The sequence below is a fragment of the Rosa rugosa genome, chromosome 2 (genome assembly GCF_958449725.1).
Source record: "Rosa rugosa chromosome 2, drRosRugo1.1, whole genome shotgun sequence".
NCBI classification, from domain to species: Eukaryota; Viridiplantae; Streptophyta; class Magnoliopsida; order Rosales; family Rosaceae; genus Rosa; species Rosa rugosa.
Window position 1 is genome coordinate 12532632 of NC_084821.1, and position 22822 is coordinate 12555453.

A 22822-nucleotide genomic window follows, 5' to 3' on the forward strand; every position below is an offset into this window, starting at 1 on the left:
GCAAGTGGGCCCCGCACAACCGCGCGGGATTGTTTTCCTAAATTCATACGTAATAGAGTAACTCATAATCTAAGAAGCGTTAACTGAAATTGTCATTATTTCACAAATTACAAAAGGAAAATAGAGAAAAACTCATCCCAAAAAAAAAAAAAAAAAAAGAAGCCTTGAGCATTAATCTAACAGTGATTTGAAGTCTCCAAAATCCAAAACATGCTGCAGACCTAAAACCTAAAATGGCCATTGTTTTGACCATCTTTTTCTACACCAAAGAGATCGAACATAGAGAGGTTCAAGAGCATAGTATATTAAAGCTGAAAGTGAATCCAAACTATGCAAATCAAGCGTACAGAAGAAATGTGAAATAGCTAAACAATCGCATGCAACAAAAGGTTATCTATCATTCCCATAAAAGATGTCCTCGTTCTGACACTCTTCCAGAATCCCATCTTCAGGTACCGCTATATTTGGATCTTTATCCGCTCTCCAGTAGTTTCATTATCTAGACCATATGGCTTGACTTGGTTTTTAGTTTTTTTTTTTTTTTCTCAATGCCAATAACTGTATCAATGTTGGCACATTCTTCTTGAGAGAACCTATGCCATTGAAGTTGGTCTATAATTTCTTCCAACTCGGCTCCACTACTCGATGTTCTTAACACCATACCAAAGTCCATCAATTGAGATGAAACTATGCTGGAGATAAATATTACTTGTCAAAAATATTAAAGGAAGATATTGCAAAAATAATACAGGATGTCTAAAATTTATTAAACTTTGAGCATATCAAATAGTTTTACATACCCTCTGACTAAGGCATAATAAGTAGTGAAGATAGTGTGGCAGGCACCAAATACCACATGATCATTCTGCATAAACACAACCTGACATCTTAGGCATATCAGTGATAAAACTTTTTCATAACAATGAAAATGCTAATTAGGAACTTTGGATATTAATCATATTATTAACAACTATGGTTATAAGACAATGTAAGACTATAAAAAGAAGTGTTTCATTTGCACAAACTAACAACAATAGAAGATCCAAACAGATCAATCTTATCTGCACTATCTATCTGTAAAAAAATTTCGATAATAGAAAAAACCAAAAAGGACCAAATGTTAAGAGATTGATCATTTTAGTTTATTTGCAGAGATAATCCAATAAGTTCAATTACCTTAATCAAAATGGTTTGGCTGCCTCAATATTTAAAAACTGCAACCCTACAAATTTGAAAGGGCCAAGGAATGAAATCAGAAGATCATGACACCAAAACATTAAAAAGGTAACAATTTCAGCCTCAAAAGCACGAAAACTTTCAAGACTACAAACAAATCCCAATGATGATCGACAGAAACTGGAAATAATGACATCCCAGCAACAAATAACATAAAGAAAATGAAAAAAAAAAACTACAAAATCAAATCAAATATAGGAAGGGATTTAGTCACCATATTATTTTCAGCAGGATTTTCCTCTGGCATGTTTATGATTGTATCAGAGTGCTTTAGGCTGGCAAAGATTTTAGTGGTGACTTGTTGAGCATAACAGAGATACCAAAGATCATTTTTTTTATACATGCTCACACCATTATGCTGGAGACTAATTTATTAAAAGTAAATAGGAATGCTGATACAAATTTTGTGAGTAAAACAGCGTAATTAAAGGAACAGACACCTAGAAGTTGCAGGAGCTCTATTATTGAGACATGTGGTATTTAGTTAGGACAAATTGCTAGCACGATAGTTTGATCATGTTGCTATTATATTTGATATAAATTATAAATGCTTGATCAGTCACTACAGGATAAATGGTTGAATCTTGTTATCAAAATTTAATAACTGTAAAAAGGCTACTCTTTGTTTCTATAGTGAATTAGTCAACACCCAAATGAAATTTCCAGGAGGGAGTAATTTACAGAACAGAGTATGAACTGCATATATTATGTAAATTGTAGATAAATATCCAACACATAAAATTAAACCCTGCTTATACATAGCAATCAACAATCTCCTGTCCAGGTAATCCCATAATAATTCAGTACAAAATCATCAACTGGATAAACGCAGGCACATTTCTGTCTTCTATAGGCTTACCAATTCAAAATGATTAATTGGTAATAGGATGGCAGATACAGATAATGGCTCATCATGGCGCCAATTCTCATTTGAAGAGTAATCTGAGTCCCTCTTTGTCTGGTCATCTTGTGAGGAACTTTTAGAAGTTGCATTTGTGTCTTCAGCTCATATATTTCTCAGATGTTCTCTATATCAATGCTTATGGGTTTTTCACCTTTAGGATTTGGCTCAGTTCTGTTAGTGCCAACAGCCTAGATAAAAGAACAATGGTTTATACGGATTACAATAAGATAAAGTAGCTAGCTTGTAAACTACATTTCGATTTAGTTTCTTTATCCACAAACAGATCGAATTGCAACTATAATTTTCGTTGCAGATCATACACCTAAAAGTATACAGCTTTTAATATTGATGTGTTTCTAACTTTCCTTGCAGATCATAAATTCTCTATACTGTGAGATTAGTTATGACGATGTCTTCATGAAAAACCTTACTCTCAATTGGAGGCTATAAACCTCTGGGAGTGAGGGTTTCCTGCTGCTTTTCTTTCAAAAGAACTGGAGTAGCTGTTGCGATATCTTTGAGCTTGCTAAAGGTTATTTGGACTTTAGGACTACTCTGAAAAGCTTAATGAGCCACACCATTATTACTCTTGTTCCAATAGTGAGTATAAGTGGCTCTGTGTTAACAGATAACTTAGAAAAACACATTGCCGCTCCCCTTATTCATGGCAAAATAACTAAGGCCACCTATTGATTATGGGGATGTCCAAGCCTGTCTTGCTTATTGGAAATGTGAGACTTTTTCTTTCTAACCAGAAGTTAAAATTTTGATGAACTCAGAAGGAAAAACATGTAGTTAACTCAATTTTTCTTTCTAACCACAACATATCATCTCCAAAATTCTTAACCATGAAATATTTGGGCTTTACCTGATGAACAATAGTAAATCCTCCCCTCTCTTTCATTTATATATATAGAAGCTTAGATAGACGGAGCTTTGAACTCTGCTTCTTTTAATTGGAACTTTCCGGATGAACAACTTCTTGGCTAACTGCCGTCACCGCATATGCATCAGCAAAAGCTTTGTTGGAAGCCTAAACAGAGAGTAGAAAATTAGTGACTCAGTTCGGCATGCAGACTAACTACAAATATATATACCTCGGTGATATATTAAATTTGTTAAATAAAAGATACCATCTTGGGCTCTAGTTGTAGATGCTAACGCTAAGATCAAATGAAAAACAATCTAAGAGCCCAACCCCAAAATGAGTCAGATAAGAAGAATTAGACCGAAGAAACCAAGCAAATACCTCTTAAAATGAAGATCCCTTTGCTGTCGGCCCAACTATCATTTTGATTTGTCATACCTGCAAATTTGAAGAAGATGATCTTCTTCTGCTTAGGAATGAACGTGTTCTTCAGTATGTGTGAAATGAGGAAATGCATAAACTAAAGTTTTCAGCTTCCCTTTCCTTATAACTTTTGCTCCAAATCTTCAAATGAGAGATAAAAATGTTGTTTGTTGATAAAAACTACCCGTACCCATATCATAGATTCACACTTCACAGTAGTATCTTTCATGCAGTATGGTTTTCTAAAAATTGCAAGTAGATATAAGACAGAAAGAATTGATAAGAAACTCTGGGTATGTGCTTCATAAGTAGTAATGTTGGATCCAGTAAGCTTATTTCATAAGAAATTTTTTTCAAAGGAAAGACGCATTTAGTATCCTATTATTCTTAAGTTGGTTTGGTCTAATAAAAAGGACATTGTAAGGCTCCACAACTCCTCAGAGCTGAACAACCAAAGTCCACAGAAAACTCAACCAAATCGGACTAAGAGACGAACAAATATACCTAAAAGTTAATGATAAACTAAAATTGCATAGGTTTTCATCGAACTATAAAACAGGACAGCAATAATACAATCAGTACATCTACCGGCCAATTAGTCATTCATCAACTTAAACTACATCCTCTGGCTCTACAATTTTGATCAAGTTTCAAAAAGCAATTTCTAATAAAAAGAAGACAGCTCTAACTAATTTATTGGAAACTCAAGCTACAAATACAGGAGATAAATTGAAAGTTATAACTTATAAAAGGGAAAATCCGTCAAAACCGAGCCATCAAAAACATTTCCTATAGCCATCTACCTTCATGGACTTCATCTCAGATGCTCTTAAATCTCAGCTACCCACTACTTCAAAACCCACAGAGCTTTCAACTCAAACAGAGAAAAAGAAAAACAAATTCTGAAATCCAATTCCCGCATATACCCAGCATGCATGGCAAACCAAACCATCAATCAGGAACTGAAATTTCAGGAAAAAAGTCATTACCTCAACTTGGTGTATCAAATTCTTCTTCCTCTTCCCGTTCCCTGTTCTTCCTCTCTCTCGGATCAGCCTTCACTCCCTCGTTCTCTCTCTCGCAGAATAGTGAAGGGACCCAGAAGACACAGAATACCTCTCTCTCTCTCTGTCGCAATCCGTGGCTATCACTTTCTGAAGGGGGAGAAGAGAGCCGAAAGAGAAAAAATAACTGCTGCGGGTTTTGTAGTTGATTAATTTAGCTGTAGTGGTATACAGCAGTTGGATTGTTCTTAATATAAAAAATAGAACACATTGCTCATAAAGACTAAATCTCCACATGATCTTCAATAAATCTCGTGTAAGCAAACATTCAAGATGCTTTTGTTACCCCCAGCAATTAGAAGTAAATCATAAAATCAATCATATATTCAGGTGATCAGATTTGAAATTTTTAATGTTTGAAAGGGATGCTGCAACAGAAGCAAAATACAAAAGGAAAGAATGGTATTGAGGCTGTTGAAAAGTAATTACAACCTCTTAGATGAGTTTATAATTCTGTTCTTTTTGTTAGCATCCACCTTAGCTGCTGCAGCTTCTCTATCTTTAGCTACGGCTTCTTTCTTTCTTTATTTTCATAGACTCCGCTCCATGGCTTTCATCAATGCATAAACTTTTTTCATCAGCATCTGGAAAAGTTATAATATGTATTAGTACATTTAGGTTACAGAGATATTGCATTGAGGTTACTTAATGGCACAGATTATTATCTCTGACTTGTTTGACTTGGTGTGTTCACGAACATATTTTAATTTGATCTGTAATTCTGTATACAACCCTGGAATGATGTACTCTGTAGAATAAGGAAAGCAGATATGATGGAAAAGGCTTGCAGATAAAATCCCAACATTCTCTATGACCATGCACTAAATCCTTGCTAACACGGGGTTTCAAGTGCTCCATTTAACTCAACCTAAATAAAAGGAACAAATGTAGTTTTATTTATACTTTCAATTCACCTGTTGACATATAATAGGCTTAATATTCCTTCAGCATAAATTTGTCATCAGCAGTGTTTTGATTTCGAAATGCCTTTTAGTAATAATGCTAAACAAAACAACCTACAGGTTCTTGTTCCATGTAATAAACTAACAATTATGAAACATAAATAATATGCACTGTACAATCTAAAACATCAGAAAGCAATTGTACTACAGGACTGTTTAAATTTTACGATATCAGGAAGATCAAGTGTGCTTATTATGGCATGTGGAACTGAATAGGAGCATGCTTTATGAGGACTTACCATCAAATAACAAATTCATGACAGCAACATGTGTAGCTACTTCATAGCATGACTTTTCAAGGGAGCATCGTATCCATGCAAAAGGATTAGTATGTGATGCCGATTGTGTAAAAACAAAAAAAAAATTTGTCCACTTCAACTTTACCTGAATTGGTTCTTTCTCAAACGGCTCTGTAGTTCAAAGAGTGTCCAAATTGTAGGAAGCTCTAGCATTTTCTTCAAGAGCACGAACTATCACTTTCCTTGAAAAAGTGAAGATGACTATTACAAAACCAAAAACCCACAAAAAGAAAATCGATCGTCCCACATCAATGAAGGGCTTGATCACTGTGCACACACTGTGAACATTGTAACATATGAAAGATTTCAAAGTAGTTTCAAAAATTTACAACAGGAATTACAAAAATAGAATTCATTATCCCTAAAGCTGAACTGACAAAAAAAATATCAAACAAATTTGAACTGGCTAAACACCAGCTCACTTACCATAAGATACCATTCAAAACAATTGATAGCATAATTCAATACGTACATATAGTTCAATACGTAAGAGATATTTTACTAATGCACAACATGGTTATCAACCAAAAAGGAAGCATAAGAAATCAGGCCAGTCCCTAAGACAGTGAGTGATGCTACATGGTGCTTTAACTAATTAAAAGTATGCCAGCCTCACTACACTGAAGATGTGAATTACTGAAGGGTGTCTCTTTCTCACTTATGATCATGGATGTAGACACATAAGCAAGGGAAGCCAAACACATACAAACACACACCTCCTTTCCTGCTAAAAGCTATCCCCCAAACTCGATCTAAATTTTCGAATCCACCTCTCCGGAAACAAACCCAAACTCTTCCCCCGAAGTCCACCACAATCTTGAATCCCTCCTCTTCTCTTTCCCACCCCCCAGCAACCTACGACGACATCAAATCAAAAATTGAAAATCTCAAATCTGGCAAATAAGCATAGAAAACCAACCTCTCCTACTCGTCCTACGTATCTCAGATCCTGATTGATGCGGTCGATACTCGCTTCTATCGGACAGCTTGATGGCTGCCACGCTTGTATCTCAGAGCCTCTCTCTCTCGCTACATTCTTCGGGGGCAAAACCGTCATTCCACTGCTGATATGTACTGTTCCTAAGAACAGTACAGTTACAGGAGCTCTAGTATATAGTAAATAAATTCAGAGTGTCTGGTGTTGAGGCCGCTGATTCAATGCTTGTCTCTGTATCACTGTGAAAGCAAGAAGTTATAAAAGGTGTGAAAGAATTTATGAGTGGAAAAATGGAGTTGAAATGTATGTAGCCTATCTACAATAAATAGCAAGGACTGACAAACTCTGGAATTCATTTAAACTGAAAATACAAAAGCAAATCAGCACAGAAAGTTAATATGTTGGCAGAAAGTTAAATGGTTTTCCATGATAATTAAGCAAAGCTGTATAATACATGCTACCCCAAATATTTAGATATGAATTAACAGTGATTCTTTTGATCTTATCTTTATTAGGCTAAAAAGAAAAAACGGAATTTAGATGGGTAATAGCATCTAATATGTTGATGCAAATATATATAATTTTCAAAGATTGAGGCTCTGGTATCTCTGTTAGGATGAAGGAGCCATCTTTAATATTCTCATCAACCCAAACCACTGTTTGATACTATGATAAACATGTTTTCCATGATAATTAATATGAAAAACATAGGTTCTAATGTTCACGTAGAGTTACTTACAATTATTTATATATGAGATATATGTATGATGCAGCATATATATGTGTGTGTAGTGAATGTATACACATGAATCATATGGCATATGAACTTGAGCTTCAAGTAGTACTGGTTTGATGATTATTGTTAAGCTAGTCATGAGTAATGTGTATAACTATATGGTGATAGCAATAATCTGACCACATGCAATTTTTGGCAGACTCAATCATAATGATAGCTGTAGAGTTAATTGGACAAATTGACCATAATATAATTGGATCATGCACAGATTTACTGAATCAAATTCACATGCTTTTGCTTTTGAACAGTCCAGTATTCCAGCCTTGTGGCAGGAAACTGCATAATTATATGTTCGATCAAGAGGATTGATCTGAATGCCATATATGCCCCACCCAATTCTACCTGATTTCCCATAATTCTACTTAAATATGTAGAGCTAATTACTGTTCTAAAAAGGTTGCTATTGCCAACACCACAGATCTTATAACTAAACCCAAAGTTTTACAACCAGTTTTCACCTGATCGATCACACCCCAATTAAGTTTTGAGTAATTACTGGTCCTTTTTCAGCTCAACTGATATAAACCCAAAAAAAAAAGGGTAAAAATATGCATCCAACAAAAGTACAGCACACAGACACACACACATATCACTATCTTTGAAAACAAATTCTCAACGTAGACCTTGTTTCAACACATTAATCTATAATGGTTCCAACACATTAACTTATTCTCAGGGTAGTCCTAGTCCTTGTACCAGAGTAGCTTAATCTGAAGACACCTATAAACTAATCTGATCTGCTACACCTTGCACTTCAGAAATTCCACAAAACAAAAAGTAAGACAAAAGAAATAGCAAAACAAAACAAATTCAGACCCTCAATGTAGCTCTAAGCTCTCAATTATATGGCATAAAAATGTAATCTTTCCCTTTCTATAAACCCAATTTTCAAACTTTCTCTTACCAAAACACCCAATTCAGATCCTGAAGTATTGTGACAATCAATCCACTCACACACAGCAATCAAACCCAAAACAGACCAATTGAATCAAAACCCAACAAACTGTTTCCACAACCAAATGAAAATCTGAGAGATAAAGAATCAAACTTTGGGAAGTTTTGCTCACCTAGGTTTTGGTCAAACCCCAGAAGTCTACAGCCTCATGGGGATTTCCACTTTCCCAACTCCTTCCCACTTGAGGAGGCAAAGAATACTACAAAGTACAAACAAATCAAAACAAAAATTGAAGCTTTAAACAATTAATCTAAAGTGAAAAACGAATCAACTAAAAACAGAGGAAAAGGGAAAAAAATTGCCTCGGTGTTTCACGCCTATTACCACGAAGAAGACATGTCACTTATTGCTCATGGCCTCATCAACCTTTGAAGAACACATGCGACCATCATGGATGAATTTAATCAAGAAACCCAGATATCTACATAACTTGAAAATCTAGACAGAAATTGAACACAACAGCACATGTAAATCCAAAAACCACCCAACAAAGAAACCGTAAATCAAAGGATCACAGACACAATCATGACATGCAACATCAGAAATGGAATTACCCGCAAATCGGTTGCAAGTAATGTTGCCGAAAATCCTCAAATGCAAATAAAAACCCACTCTTGCAATTGGTGAATGATAAGCACTTATCCTCTCATAAACAAAAATAACCTGCTAGATTAAACATCATGTTACCAATATATCAAAATCCACATCATAACCGCACTAAATACACAGATCAGTATATCAAATAGCTCAAAAAGACACATGAACAAAACTCACCAGTGATCAAAGGTATGGTAGAAGAAAACCGCTTCAAAAAGACAACCTCATAACTTTAAATTGGACCAGCATATATCAAGGGGTCACTTTCTCTTCTTTGATGTCGTATAATTATAGATCCACCCAGCCAAGACCATGAACATGTAATGCTCTGTGCTTATAACACAATTGCAAGTGCAAGCATACGCGTCAGTAAGTACATATTTGTGCTGATTGTATCAAGTTAAAATCTTACCAAGTTTTGATCAGTGCTGATGTTGATGGGTAATCCTGATGTCGGCAAGAGAAAAGGGTGATGTTGATGGAGGCTTCCAGAAACGGAAAAGTAGTGGACATGTTGCTTATCCAGCTTCCTGACCAGCAAAACAAAACTGAATAATCCAGCACTTTCTGTAAATCAGTTCAATTAAACACCATAAACCAAATTTCATTCAGAGAAATCAAATACTCAGAAATCCTCTCACTCTTTTTCAAACTATAACGAACTGATCGTAAAGAAACTTATCTAAAAGATGCAACAAAAATTACATCAAAAAGCAATCACAAAATCGAAATGACAAAAGATGCTGATCAGAAAACAATAAATCAAACCCCAATTCACATATCAAAAGTGAACAATCAAAAGCAAACAAAGTACAAAAACTTTACTTTTCCTTGTTTGAAACACACTACAATCAAACCCAGAAACAATTTCAATCAGAAAATTCAAGATTAAAAAAATACTTTCCACTTGTTTTCTCTCAGGCAAGCAAGCTAAAGTTTCTGGTCTCTCTCTTCTACTTCTTTTCCTTCTTCCCCCGTCCTCTTCTCCCTCTCTTTTTCTGTGTGCTCGACGAACAACAAAATCCCAAAAGAAAAAAAAATTTCATCAGGTCTAATATGAAATAGAAACCCAAACTCTATCAAAAGAAACTCTAACTCTATCAAGCTTTGATCGATAACCAAACCTGATAATCTGGAAGACTGAACGTTATCAAGAAGAACCCAAACTCTATCCAGCTTTGATCGATCAGTAAACCCGATAATCTGGCTTAGCAAATATTACTGTAGATAGACACCTCTCTCCGTGTAGATAGAGACTTCCAGATTTACACAGGGAAGATCGAATCCGAATTGTAGATGCCAACAAACAGTACCACCTCCTTCGCTATCTCTCTCTCTTTCTCCACCTGTCTGTGCAGCGAAGTAGCGAAGACACGAAAGCACTGAGCAGCAGACAGGTGTCGAGAAGAAAGAAGCGGGAGTTTTGAGACGGTAGACAGGTGTCGGGCAACAGAGAGGAAGCAGGGACAAAATCGGTTTTTCATCCATGACCGGCTCGGCTGGAGCCGTCACTTCAACAACGCTTAGAAACAGTGTCTATGAACAGTAACCCATCTTTAGTATATAGTAAATAGAATTACTTTGAAGAAATAGTGAGGTATTATTGTTTTGGTATATGAAAGGTAACCGGGCATACAAAAAGTAAAAGAAGATGATGCGAGTACTTGTAAGACAATATTTTGCAACTCCTACATTTTTCTTTTTTATTCCTTCATTAAAGTCGATAGAAGGGAAGATAAGATTGAAATCATACAACATACAGGTATCACAAAGCAAAGAACAAATACAGAAACTAGAATGTAACAGAAAATACTGTGATAACGTGGAGTGCTTGTGCCACATTAAAAAAAAGAGACCTGGTTTGGGCATTTTCAACCATTATTAATTGATTTTGATTCTGAATATCTAATTACTTTATTATAGCATCACAGTTAGTTTGCTCACATTTATATACTCAATAACTAAACATGCTTCAGGTTACTAAATATAAATTGTTCACGTGTATGCCTTAAAACTCATCATACGTTAAAGGACGTGCGAGAATGTAGATTGTTATCCATATTTGAAAAGTTAAATCTGCAATAAAATTCAAGGTTTGGGTCTCTCTAACTATTGTCAATTGATTATGGACGTGTTTCTTGCACATAATTTACTATAACCCAAGTAATTTTTCTTTGAAAAGAAAAAATCTAATAAGTGAGATTCAACTAGTTTGAGCTTAAATGCTCGATTTTAGGTAATAATGCATGTGTCAATCTGTAATAAGGTTAAGCTCTTCTTATATTAAGGTCATTATGCTCAAGCTAACCCTCTCCTTTAAAGCTTCTGGATCTGCCTTGCTTATGAGCGTTCGAGTATGCAAGCACCATTTGTGTCAACTGTCAAAGTATGAATGGCAATTGACAAACTGATCACCTCCTTGTGTATAAGAGCAACTTGTACCTCAATGTCGGTGAGATCTTCTTTCGAATTCAGGGACGCCAAAAATTGTGGATATAGGACTTCCATTGAGACCATCAGTCGTCCAGTACCATGAACATTCCGGTCCTTTCAAGAATCCACGAGCGTGCTACCTTGTCATTACGATGAGATTTGGAGTCTACGAATTTGACTGGTTACATGACATGTCATAAATTCTAGAATTCGATTTGGAGTCTCCATTACAGGATTCATAAATTCAAGAGCTCTGATAGCAAACATCAAAGGAAAACCTTGGGGCTCGCTATCATTTCCTTGTGTATTTGACTTCAATGAACTATTATTTGCTCATCGACATCGTGAACAATTTTGTACAACCGATCAACGCAGCCTTCCAAAGAGTTATCCCTCATCTAGCTTTAAACCCAAGTGGAGTCCAAAAACTTGAACAGTAAAAGACATCCTCCCCTTCTAGCTTCTGCACAGGAAGCAACTCGTAACAAATAGTTTCTGTGAAACTTTTTAACTTACACACTCTCCAACAACACAACTGGTGCACGCCAATTTGGAGCACTTAAATTTTAGTTTGAGGCTCTCCGAAAGAGATTAAGCTCCACTGCAGGGAAGGAACAACACGGATTGGCATTCTTTAGTTCGTAAAAGCTTTAAATTAAAACTCTCAGCACTTCCATTTTAGTTGTCCGTGCAACCAATTCCAAGTTTCCAACTGAAGTGAAGTATGAGAAAAGCCTAACCATTGTTCCAAATTGAGATAGTCAAGAAATTTAAGACAGCATCAACGAAATCATTATCATTTCCGCACTTGTGTACAAAATGTTCAACAAGACCTTCAAGCTAACATTGTTAGTAAGGAATTACTTCCAATTAGTGGAAAATAATCAAAATATTAATAAGTTCCACGAGTAACACCATCAGGTGTCAAATTTCAGCATCTTAAGATAGTTTGAGGTTCTCCAAAAGAGATTTGGCTCCGCTAGGGAAAGAACGACATGGATTCACATTTCAGTTCTAAAAAGCTCTAATCATAACTTTTGATTGTCCATGAAACCAATTCCAATCATACAGAAGTAGGATCACTTGCTTCCGAATTCCAATTTCTTCCCCATGTGAAAATATTAATAATTACTTTCATGAGTAAGTGAGTAACACCTATTTGCGTTACTCATGTTTTGCAAACCTGATTTCATATAACACATATGAAGCCTTGCTGGATTCTGGACTCAAATCTCTTTTAAACACGTCCTCAGAGAAGTAAATTTTGCGGCTGGACACTATTTGCAAACCTAGGACATACATCATTAAATGGTTTTTGTGGGAGAATTTCACAAATGGTCACTCAACTATGACTCATTCGACACTTTGGTCATTTAAGTTTCAAATATATCACTTTGATCACTTAACTACTACACTGTCAATCACTTTGGTCACTTTGTTAATTTTTTTCATTAAAAAAAATACTATTTGGGCGACTAAAGTGATTGACAATGTAATAGTTGAGTGACCAAAGTGATATATTTGAAACTTGAGTGACCAAAGTGTCGAATGAGTCATAGTTGAGTGACCATTTGTGAAATTTTTCCTGATTTTTGTTGGACCAATTCTGCCTCTAGTGTAGGCATGTAGCTGCTAGAGCTCTTTTATTTGATGTTGTAAACACGGTTGCTCGAGAGGCTTCTTAATCTAATTTACCAAAAAAAAACTCAATTCATATACATATAATAAACCAAATGAAACACCAATTCACCCGTCAACACAGATATTAATCTGATAGAAGCCATAGAACTACTTAATTAATATCCCATAAATTAAGTTCACGACCAAACAAAGGATGACTAAACATACAAAAGCAGGAATGACATAAAACACAAAGTAGCAAGGACAAAGAACATGAATCAGCCAGCAAGGGGATTGAGCACTTGCCCCATGAACAACACTGTTCCGGTACTGTCTTCTCTGATGAAAAACATGAATGGGTGATTCGCCACAAAGTCTATTTCCACAGGAGGAGCACCCCCACCAGAAAGCGTAGCAACAGTAACAGCTGAAGCTACCGTACCTTCTTCATCAATTTCGATACACGACTTATGAAATATTGCCGAGACGTATGGGTCCTCACCGGCAGGAGACTCCACCATCTCTGTCACATTACCTCCTTTAAGAGGATCAAAAGTGAAAGGCAGCACCAGGCCTGACCTCTTCATGACTTCTGAAGCTTCAAAACCAGAAGAAATCTTAAACTTTGGGATTGACATTTTACCCACATAAAGCTTATTATGGGGAACATGGCTATCTAAAAATCCAGATTCAGAACAAACTCTCTCAACCAAAGCTGGCAGCCCATCTCTTGCATCGGGAAGGTAAAAGTACATAGAGAAACACCGGGGGTAAACTCCAATTTGTCGGTAAGGAAGCCTCAAGACTTTGAAGCCTTTAAAAGCACGTATATACTGGTAGCCCCCGCCTCTCATAAAAGGAACTGCTTTAACCGAGCTCCCATCCAGAAGGTAGAAGTTACGCTTTTTTGTTTCTGTATCAAAAAACTTATTAACCCAATATGCTTTGAAGTATAAAGCATTTGCAAAGATGAGCTTCGTGTAGATGTCGACTGAATTTGGAGGAAGAATCTCTTTGATGAGGCCGTTAGTCTCCTTCTCAGCCCAAGAATTCACTTCCATACCTACTTGGTCAGGGTTAGACTTGAAGTTGACCTCCTTTAGAGCCGCCATGTAAGCAGTGTCCACTACATGTTTGAAATAAGGCTTGAAAGGAAGAGACTCGTCGACCCAAACGCCATTGGCAAAGGACAAACGAGGACCAGGACCGCCGGGATGAATACTGTCGTCACTGCCGGGTGATCCATCGGCTAAAACGAAAGTGACGAGGTCATGAGCGAGGGAGTTGAGGTGGTGGGTGGATCTGGACTTGAGGAAAGAGAGAAACTGATCCAGACAAGGGCCCCTTGTCCCAGAAGCTATCAGGCTCAGAACGATGTGGAGGGAAAGCGGCGAGAACACCATGTTCTTGTCCTTGAATTCAGTCAGCAACAGTTGCTTGGTTAACTCTAGTGCGACGTTGGTTTGGCTGGCGACAGATTCTTTAGGATCCATCGCTGTTAGGACGGTAGGGCTGCTTAGGGTTCGGCTGATGTAGGTGTAAACGAAGTGAAATTGGGTTGTTTTACCGTGGGTTTTTAATGGATCATGGTCCAGCTGACTGACTGTTATCATTTAGTAATAGGGGTTCCCCTATTTTAAGGGATCTCTCATCTCGGCAAACATCAATTTGAAATTTAAATGCAAGGCAATACGTCACTAGACTGACGATAGATCTTCAATTTTTTTGAAAATTCAAAAGATAAAAGAGAGAGAAGGAAAAAAAAAAAAAAACAAATTATTCCATCTGCAATTCTGCATAGAGACCAGACTAGAAGTCTTTATTGAAACAAAAAACTTATTGTCAATTTATATGAGGAAGATTAACTTAAGAACTGTAGAGGGTAGAAGTTGTTTCTCAATGTATTTCTTAATCTGCTCCTCGAACTCTTCTGTAAGTCGTTCTATATCTAGAATAAAGACCTTTAATTGAAGTAGATTTATTGTATTGCCACTCTCATCTTTATCATTACAGTAGATCATATCTTCGCATAAACTATCTCCTCGTTTCCGCTTGATCACAAACTTGCAAATTTTGTTTTAATTTCCGTTTCATGATGCTTCCTAGCTACAATATACTGAATATAGTCAATGATTCAAGTTCCTTTATGAAACTAACAAAACTAACGAGATTTCACCCTACCAATATTTGAATGAAAGTGAAAATATATTGAAAACTACCTTTAAATACTAATATCAATTGATATATAGAAAGATTTCAATTCACGCTCGAAATTTTCATTGGAATTTTTATAAATTTAAAAATTTAGCTCATAATAATAATAAAGCAAACCACCAAAAAGAAAATTAACCCGGGCGGCCTACTGTTGTCCTTCCATGCGCGTTTTGTATAGTATCAACTTAATGTTACCAAAAGTTTGCTACCCTCTAGTTGGTTTTGTACTATGAATCTGGAAAAACTCCAAGAAGGAGAGCGACATCACTTCTGCGTTCTGGCTCTGATTTGACCACTCAAATAAATTTTTCAAGCTTTACGCAAGGAGATTTTGGCAGAGGTGAAACAGAGATTTTTTTTTCTTTGGTCAGAAGTGGTGCAACAGAGATGAGCTTTAAGCCACGTTTGGTTCTCAGAAAGTATGTATCAGGAAAATTCCTTTCCTGCAAGGAAATTATTTCATGAAGGAAGAGAAAATAAGGGGGAAAGTGGTTCCTTGACTTCCTTCCAAATTTTAAAGAAATCACTTTCCCCTTCTTCTTTTCTTGTATTTATTACTCACAACATATTTTTTTATTACATTATTTACCAACTTTCCTGATAACTTTCCTTATGTTACCAAACATCGGAATAGAAAGTTATTGGGAAATCATTTCCCTTCCCATAGAAAAGATAAAGGAATTACTTTCCTTTCTGTGAACCAAACGAAGCCTTAGGGATTATCTATGCGGATTACGGGATTATCTAAATTAACCCATAAAACAACGAGTATTGAGCTTCATTGAAAGATAAGATATTTTCGCTTGAATTCCCCTGAAAAGAAGGGTATTGTGCTTCCCAACAGAGTTATGATTTTGGTTAATAACTCTAGAAATTTAATAGCCCCATCACTCATCAGTCTGGTCAAAAAAAGTATCACCAGTCTCATCATTATCCTACGTTAAGATCATTTATGTCTTTGCGTAAATATCCTGCACAAATCTCACGTTAGGTTTGGAGCCTATACCTTCGTAGTAGAGATATTTTGCTTTTAGCGAGTCCATTCACGCTCAGGAATGATGTGTGAAGATTCTGAACTTCGGTCGCTTCATATAGTCTGATCAGTATCAATCACCTTGAGCTTCACTGCGAAGCTTTGAATAATTTTTCTTCCTTCGTCAGAGCCTCGGAGGCTGCAAATCAATTACCTTTTGCCTCATCTTGGAAAAAACACTTGGCATGACTGCCGCATGACGGTGTCTGGTGTTTCACTGTCTTGAGGCTCGAGGGGGACCAGCATGATCTCATCGACATGACAACAGCTACAAAACAAAGAGTATTTCCTAACCCAACTTCCAACTCTGAAGAAAATATGACTTTATTAAAAGAATGATAGCATTAAAAAAAACTTCCGTCATACTAAACTTAAATTCTCAACGCCTAAATTAAGGACTGAAAAATCGATAATATCCTCAAAATTTTAAAGATATTTCCTTTTTTTTTAGAGTCTCGATATATCTTTGACTTACCAAGAGAATATCGGGAGAAATTTTCGAAATTTCGCGATATTTCCGAAAATATTAGAAATTTTCGAAATTTCGCGATATTTCCGAAAATATTAGAAATTTTTTCGATATTTCAGGAAATATTTGAAATTTTCGCGAAATTCTGAGATTATCGTCACCTCTCGCGATATGTGGCTAGTGAAAATTAGTCTTTATCCTTATCCAATCTGACTAAATTAATCAGAAGAGGAAAACTTTAAAAAACCTAGCTTGAAGGGGGCTAACTTCTCCGGAAACCCACCGGTCTTTCTTTCTGTAAGAGAAAACCCTAAAGGCTCTCACGGCCGCCCAACCCCTAGAAACCCTAGCTCCTAATTCCGGCCTCTGTGTCGCCCTTTCTGCAGCCAAATCAACCGGATTTCCGCCGGCCTCACTACCTAGCATGTCTAATATTGACTCTGTCACCAGAAGTTTCGCCACTTCGCTCGCCATTGCGAGCAATGATGTGGTTGACATCTCTGCTATGTCGGATGGAGGTGCGCAGCGAACATCGCAGTTCTATCTCCTTGCATGGCCGCTCTCCCCAAAACCGACAACAGCCATGGACCTGAGACGTCATTTCAGGCGTGTTTGGGTACTGAACCAGGGTTTTACCGTCCAACAAAGGACTCCAACTCGGTTCTTGTTCTCTTTTGACCTTCGCAGTGACTGCAGGAAGGTGATGATGGGGGGGCCTTGGAGTTTTGGCCGAGCTCTGGTCGTGATGCAGCCATATGATGGTATTGCTCCGCTGCAATCAATACCAATGCAAGACCTATTCTTCTGGGTTCGCATAACAAATATGCCACCGGCATATGAACAACGGAAAACTATTGCCAATATAGCCTCTGTTGCAGGGAAGTACCTGGACATCGATGGAAAGTTGTTTGATGCTACGGGAGAGATTAGGGTTCGTGTCTCCCATTCAATCTTGAAGCCTTTCTTTCCGACAAAAACCCTAAAGTTTGCTCGAGGGGTTGAGCAGGAGGTACAATTTCTGTTTGAAAATCTAGTAGGCGAGTGTGATATTTGTGCTCGTGTTTTCCATGAGAATGGTCCATGCAAGCCAGACACTGTACCATCTAGTGTCAAGACTGTTGAGCAATCTGTGGCCCGAAAGCTCGAGCTCACTAATCAGTTTCTGGGATTCCATGGTCCTCAGTTCAAGGAAGGGACTTTCAGGTTTCGGGGCATCACTACTCCTATCCTGCCACCAGTGGGGCGTTCCCTGTTTGGTGGTGTTGAGTCCAGCAGGCCTAGGCGACCGGTGATCATCAGGAATGCTGAATCAAGGGTAGCCAGTGATGAGAATTCCCGTGCTATTGTGCCGGTTGAGACTGAGAGCCAGGCTAAACGAGGTAGACCTTTTCCCTCCCCACACAAATTGCAATTTTTGATGTCTGACTTCCTTAAAGGTAAAACCAGTCCGGTTGCTTCTGCAAAGAAAGTGAAGATGCCTGAATTTTCTTCTAAATTCAGTGCTAAGTCTCTGGGCCTTGTGGAAAGCCCTAGAGGTATGTTGGTGCCGGCTGAGGTCATGATGCCAGTACTTGAGCTGCCGGGGACAAAGAAGAAGAAAGGAAGGCCTTTGGGATCTAAAAATAAAAATCCAAAGACAAAGAAGGTCTCTGCTGAGGAGGTCATGACAGTGCTGTACTCGGGTACACCCCCAAGCCCTAGTTTGAAGGGCAAGGAAAAGATCTAGATGGCTGTGGTAGGAGCCTATTTACTATGTCTCTCTATTTTTTCATAGTTTATAGGCTCACTTTTAAATAAGTGAGCGGTTAGTTCGAATATAGATGGTCTGTCTCTATGTATCAAAGTAGTTCTCTTACTACAACTTCTTGATCTGTCTAGTTGAAGGCAGCAGAAGGATATGTAATGGCCACCTTGGCATGCGTTAATGAAATCCACATTTCCCTCAAAAAGAAGAGGAAAACTTTAAAAATTTATAGGGTCATGTATCGGTCTTTGAGTCTTTTCCCTCCATGCTTATAATTCTTCTAATTATCTAATTTGTTAACTAGTAAACATTTGGCTCTATTAAAATAAAATAAAACTTTTCTATGTATTTCTAAGAACCATTTTCTACTTCTTTTTCTGTTTATTAGAAGACCGATGTTTTTTTAACATATATATTTAATTATAAAATATTATTATAATTAATAATTAACTCTCCTAATCTCTTATTTAAATCATTTTTGAGATTTCTCATGTAGAATCTCATACCTTTGTCATGTCAGTATATATTGTTATACTTCAAATTACTACAATAATTATACAATTAAGTTTATCAAACACTTTTTTTTTTAATAGTATAGATAACTGATCATGTAAACATTTCATGAAAATTCATTAATGATTTCCATATTACTTTCTAAATTTCCATCATTTTTTTCAAAAATTTACTTAGATCGAAATTTCCGTCGAAATTTCTATTTTTTGGACTATCAATATTTTCTCAATATTCAATATTTTAGTCATTGGCCTAAACAAACACAATAAAATAAAAATTACCAAAATTTACTTAGATCGAAATTTCCTCAATATTTCCGTCAAAATTTCTATTTTTTGGACTATCGATATTTTCTCGATATTCGATATTTTAGTCATTAGCCTAAACAAACACAATAAAATAAAAGACTATAAGGTAAGATAAAATTCAACCCCCATATCTTTATTTAATTATAAAAAGAGAATTCATGATGTGTACTTTTATCAACGTGAATGGACAGTTGGATGATATTAAATACATTTCTTAATTATTAAAAAAATATTAATTATAAATATCACGATTTAAAATTATTTAATAAGTGTTGAGTCACTTACATATTACTTGTCGTTTTTTTTTTTTTTTTAAAGTCCGTGCTTTATAGAAATTTGTGACATTTGACCTCTCGTTTCTTGTGAGTTTTATTTTTGTTGACCATGGACTCTTGATGTTAGATCTCTCACCCCCGTATAATTCCATCATCAAAACAACAGTCATTTTCACTCTTCCAAGCTTCCGAAATACGTACCCGAATCAACAAAGACGTTCCTACCAACAGAAACGACGTCCCACCATGGCTTCCTTCAACTACCCTGACGAATCTCCAGAACAATTGATACAGAGTCTGAAATCGGAAGGAAAGCTCGGCTGCTTTCTCCGTCGAGACCAAATGTCAAAGAAGCCAGTGTACGTAGAACTCGACGTTCAAAAATTCTGGAACAGCGTCAACGACACCCTCACCGCAGTGATTTCCCGCGCTCTTAACTTGAGCCCCGAATTCCAAAAACTCGACCATATTAAGCAACAAGCCACCTACTTCGCCACTGAAATCACAAAGGGAGTCTGCGTTCTTACTTATCTCAAGCTAAGAGCTGTTAATTTCTCTCTCGACTTCGGCCTAGGCGCTTCTAGATTCTTCAAGAAGCCGATGGTTCATTCCCCCTTTGAGGTCCCACAACCATTTGGGGTTGCTATCTCTGGACTAGGGTTTGTACGAATCACCAGTCTGCCGTTTGAGCAGATCATATGCCCCACTCTTTCGGAGGTTAACGCCACCGGGCTTTGCTTGCCGTCGGATCAAAGCTGGTCGTTTCATAGATATTCTCAAGCTGTGGAATTTGCAAAAGGGATTGGTCTTAAGTTTTCGACTGTTGATTTGTCTGTGAACTTAGGTTCGAGCTGGTGGCTGTACCGGCCGGTTGTGGATGGAGGCATCTTTCGACTGCAGTGTATCCTACCTCCAGATAACTACAGTAAAGAGAGTGCGGTGGTGAGAACTTTGTTTATGAGTTCGAGTGTGGATAATATTGCCGGACACGAGATCTTTGATCTGTCTAGTGTTGAGAACCATGACTATGGTTCTATGCTTCGAAATCCACACGAAGGCATCAACGTTTCCACTTATCTTGCATTTGAAGAAGTTGCTGAGAATTGAGGGTTAATAATTGAGACTTCTGGATCAAACTTGTTGTGTTTTTTCGGATTCATTTCGTGCAGTTTTCTAAATGTACGTTGTGCATGGTTTATAAATATTGATGAAATGAATTGCTATGGTCACTCGATGTCTCGATCGATCTACAGTCACTTTCTTATTTTTAGGTTTCTCCGTTTATCGGTTCAGTACAAAATTGCATCTCAAATCTTGATCTAATATTCAATATTTGTTAATCAGTCGATTGCAAATTCCAAAAGGCGGAAATGTAAAAAGTTGCTGAAAAGAACATGATGTGTCCCCTGCTTGCCCATATCAAACCATATATGTTTCCTTACAGATCGATCTGGGTTGCAATCACGGACGGCAAAGCAATAGAGTTCTATAAATAACCACACATGCATCACTAATTATTCCACATGATTAAAATCCACCAAATGCAATTGAATTCCCAAATTGCAGGTATCACAAATACATTTGAAATTACCACATGATAATTTAACTGGAATGCACTTATGATCCTCAATGTTTCTGATAATATGATCCACTTTCTAAATTACTAAAGGAGTCCGTAGACTAGTTAATAGACAACCAAGCCCTGTTCATCATGGTTCATCCTTTTGAGGAACCAATGAAGACATTTGTGAGAACAGAATCACACAAAAAAGAAGTCACCAAAAGACGAAAGACCTGCAAAACATAAGAAATCAAGTGTTAGCACTGAAGATATTAAAAAGACTCAACAATCTTATAGTACAGCTAAATTATACCTAACCTCGTCTTTGCCGACACGCACAATTTTCTCCTCAAAGTCTGTAAGAGGCACCTTAAAACAGTTCAAAAGAGAGGAGACATGGGTTGGTGATGCAGGATTTATGATCAGAGTGTCAGTTATTATGAACTGAGAACTGCTGTAAGGATTGAAGTTTGTGTTGGTATTATGTTTGGGTGTCAGAAGCATTTCCCTGTGGTTTTTTAATTGACTTCCCGTATTGATCATCAAGATCCTGGACACTTTTGCATAACTGATCGATGCATCCTTCCAGGGAACCATCCTGCATTCTTTTGACTATATACCCAAATGGAACAATTAAGAAGCTCTGGAGTAAGCTGACAAAATCTATCCCTGCTTCTGCATAACAAACCATCTTCATCGATTTGCTAATCATAAGCTTGACCAAAATGTTCTCTTCCTTGTTCTGTGCGTCTGTTTGAGTATTCTTCCACTTTTCTTGAATAAAATTATTAATGCTCAGACCTGCTACTGGACAATGCTTCAGCAGCGTATCCGTCAAAGGTGACTTCGACACAACTGAGCGCAAGATCAAATTCCAAACCTGGAAATTCACAAACAACGGCTAGTCGCTCATAGTCTAAACAGGCAAAGGAAAATGATGATATAAAAAAATGGATTGCAAGTCGAGCACATGAAGTCAAACACAAAAATTACCTTACGTAATCCTACATTGAAAGTCATCTGAGAAGCAGTACAATTCCCAACCATGACTCCAAACTTGGTAAACAAAGGAGAATTCGCTCCAATCAATGGGGGCGTAACTTGTAAATCATCAGTAATTATAAGTCTAGCATGCTCTTTTATAAAGACACCTCCACCGGATTTCCGTAAGAGAAGTTCCCGTGACTGAAATTGCCTATACATTGACATGGAAAATAATTGATATGAAATGACCTAATATCTCCAAACAATCCAAACACCCTATGGGATAGGTTGCAATTCCTATAACAGAAAATATACTTACGGGGTTAAGGTACTATGTCCCCCCATGTATTCTACGGTTTCATTAATGGATAAGGTGCAAGGGCCGCTGCACCAGCCCTTTTTCGAAAAGAAAAAAAGATACTTACCATCATCGGTCCTCTGCATAGCCTCAATTTCCAGTTTTAGGTTCTTAATATGTGATGCAGCCAAATAGTACGGATCTAAAAATTGTGTAAATGAAGAATGACAGCCTTTACCAATGTCCTTACACTTCGGTACAAATTGTGTATGCAATGAAAATTCAATGATAATGGATGCCGATGAGCAAGATTGATAAGTTTTCCAATA

At 37.0% G+C, this 22822-nt stretch overlaps 3 protein-coding genes and 3 long non-coding RNA genes across 19 annotated transcripts; 1 reads left to right on the plus strand and 5 right to left on the minus strand.

Moving 5' to 3' along the window:
• Nucleotides 1–149: 149 nt before the first annotated feature.
• On the minus strand, nucleotides 150–5946 carry LOC133734263 (uncharacterized). Of its 11 annotated transcripts, none has more exons than XR_009858187.1 (9): nucleotides 5842–5939; nucleotides 5697–5748; nucleotides 4421–5079; nucleotides 3390–3446; nucleotides 3009–3173; nucleotides 2096–2328; nucleotides 1177–1222; nucleotides 801–865; nucleotides 150–692 (listed from the first exon to the last, which is right to left on the minus strand). It is a non-coding gene; the product is annotated as an uncharacterized LOC133734263 (long non-coding RNA). The 11 variants fall into 11 exon arrangements; XR_009858190.1 differs by having other exon boundaries at nucleotides 801–880; XR_009858193.1 differs by lacking the exons at nucleotides 150–692; nucleotides 801–865; nucleotides 1177–1222 and having other exon boundaries at nucleotides 1233–2328; nucleotides 4421–4585; nucleotides 4928–5079.
• A 731-nt stretch (nucleotides 5947–6677) lies between these two features.
• Nucleotides 6678–8821, minus strand: LOC133734264 (uncharacterized). Its single transcript, XR_009858195.1, has 3 exons — nucleotides 8769–8821; nucleotides 8557–8643; nucleotides 6678–6932 (listed from the first exon to the last, which is right to left on the minus strand). It is a non-coding gene; the product is annotated as an uncharacterized LOC133734264 (long non-coding RNA).
• A 175-nt stretch (nucleotides 8822–8996) lies between these two features.
• Nucleotides 8997–10582, minus strand: LOC133734262 (uncharacterized). 4 transcript variants are annotated; one of them, XR_009858183.1, is made up of 5 exons: nucleotides 10166–10582; nucleotides 9942–10039; nucleotides 9454–9608; nucleotides 9219–9369; nucleotides 8997–9107 (listed from the first exon to the last, which is right to left on the minus strand). It is a non-coding gene; the product is annotated as an uncharacterized LOC133734262 (long non-coding RNA). The 4 variants fall into 4 exon arrangements; XR_009858180.1 differs by having other exon boundaries at nucleotides 9454–10039; XR_009858181.1 differs by having other exon boundaries at nucleotides 8997–9110; nucleotides 9454–10039.
• A 2647-nt stretch (nucleotides 10583–13229) lies between these two features.
• On the minus strand, nucleotides 13230–14674 carry LOC133733508 (serpin-ZX-like). The gene has a single exon (XM_062161130.1). It carries the CDS (start codon nucleotides 14585–14587, stop codon nucleotides 13373–13375), a length of 1215 nt encoding a protein of 404 aa, XP_062017114.1. The 5' UTR covers nucleotides 14588–14674; the 3' UTR covers nucleotides 13230–13372.
• Nucleotides 14675–19905: 5231 nt separating this feature from the next.
• On the plus strand, nucleotides 19906–20885 carry LOC133727802 (uncharacterized). The gene has a single exon (XM_062155204.1). It carries the CDS (start codon nucleotides 19993–19995, stop codon nucleotides 20755–20757), a length of 765 nt encoding a protein of 254 aa, XP_062011188.1. The 5' UTR covers nucleotides 19906–19992; the 3' UTR covers nucleotides 20758–20885.
• Nucleotides 20886–21692: 807 nt separating this feature from the next.
• LOC133730369 (uncharacterized) lies at nucleotides 21693–22414 on the minus strand. Its single transcript, XM_062157976.1, has 2 exons — nucleotides 22205–22414; nucleotides 21693–22091 (listed from the first exon to the last, which is right to left on the minus strand). Exons 1-2 carry the CDS (start codon nucleotides 22412–22414, stop codon nucleotides 21693–21695), a joined length of 609 nt encoding a protein of 202 aa, XP_062013960.1.
• Nucleotides 22415–22822: the final 408 nt, after the last annotated feature.

Bases quoted from the DNA above. Each gene is read 5' to 3' on its own strand.
- LOC133733508 (XM_062161130.1), bottom strand. From the start codon at position 14,587: ATGGATCCTAAAGAATCTGTCGCCAGCCAAACCAACGTCGCACTAGAG.
- LOC133727802 (XM_062155204.1), top strand. From the start codon at position 19,993: ATGTCAAAGAAGCCAGTGTACGTAGAACTCGACGTTCAAAAATTCTGG.
- LOC133730369 (XM_062157976.1), bottom strand. From the start codon at position 22,414: ATGTATAGGCAATTTCAGTCACGGGAACTTCTCTTACGGAAATCCGGT. The intron at 22,092-22,204 runs GTAATTTTTGTG...GTGAATTTCCAG, and splicing joins TCAATGTAGGATTACGTAAG to GTTTGGAATTTGATCTTGCG.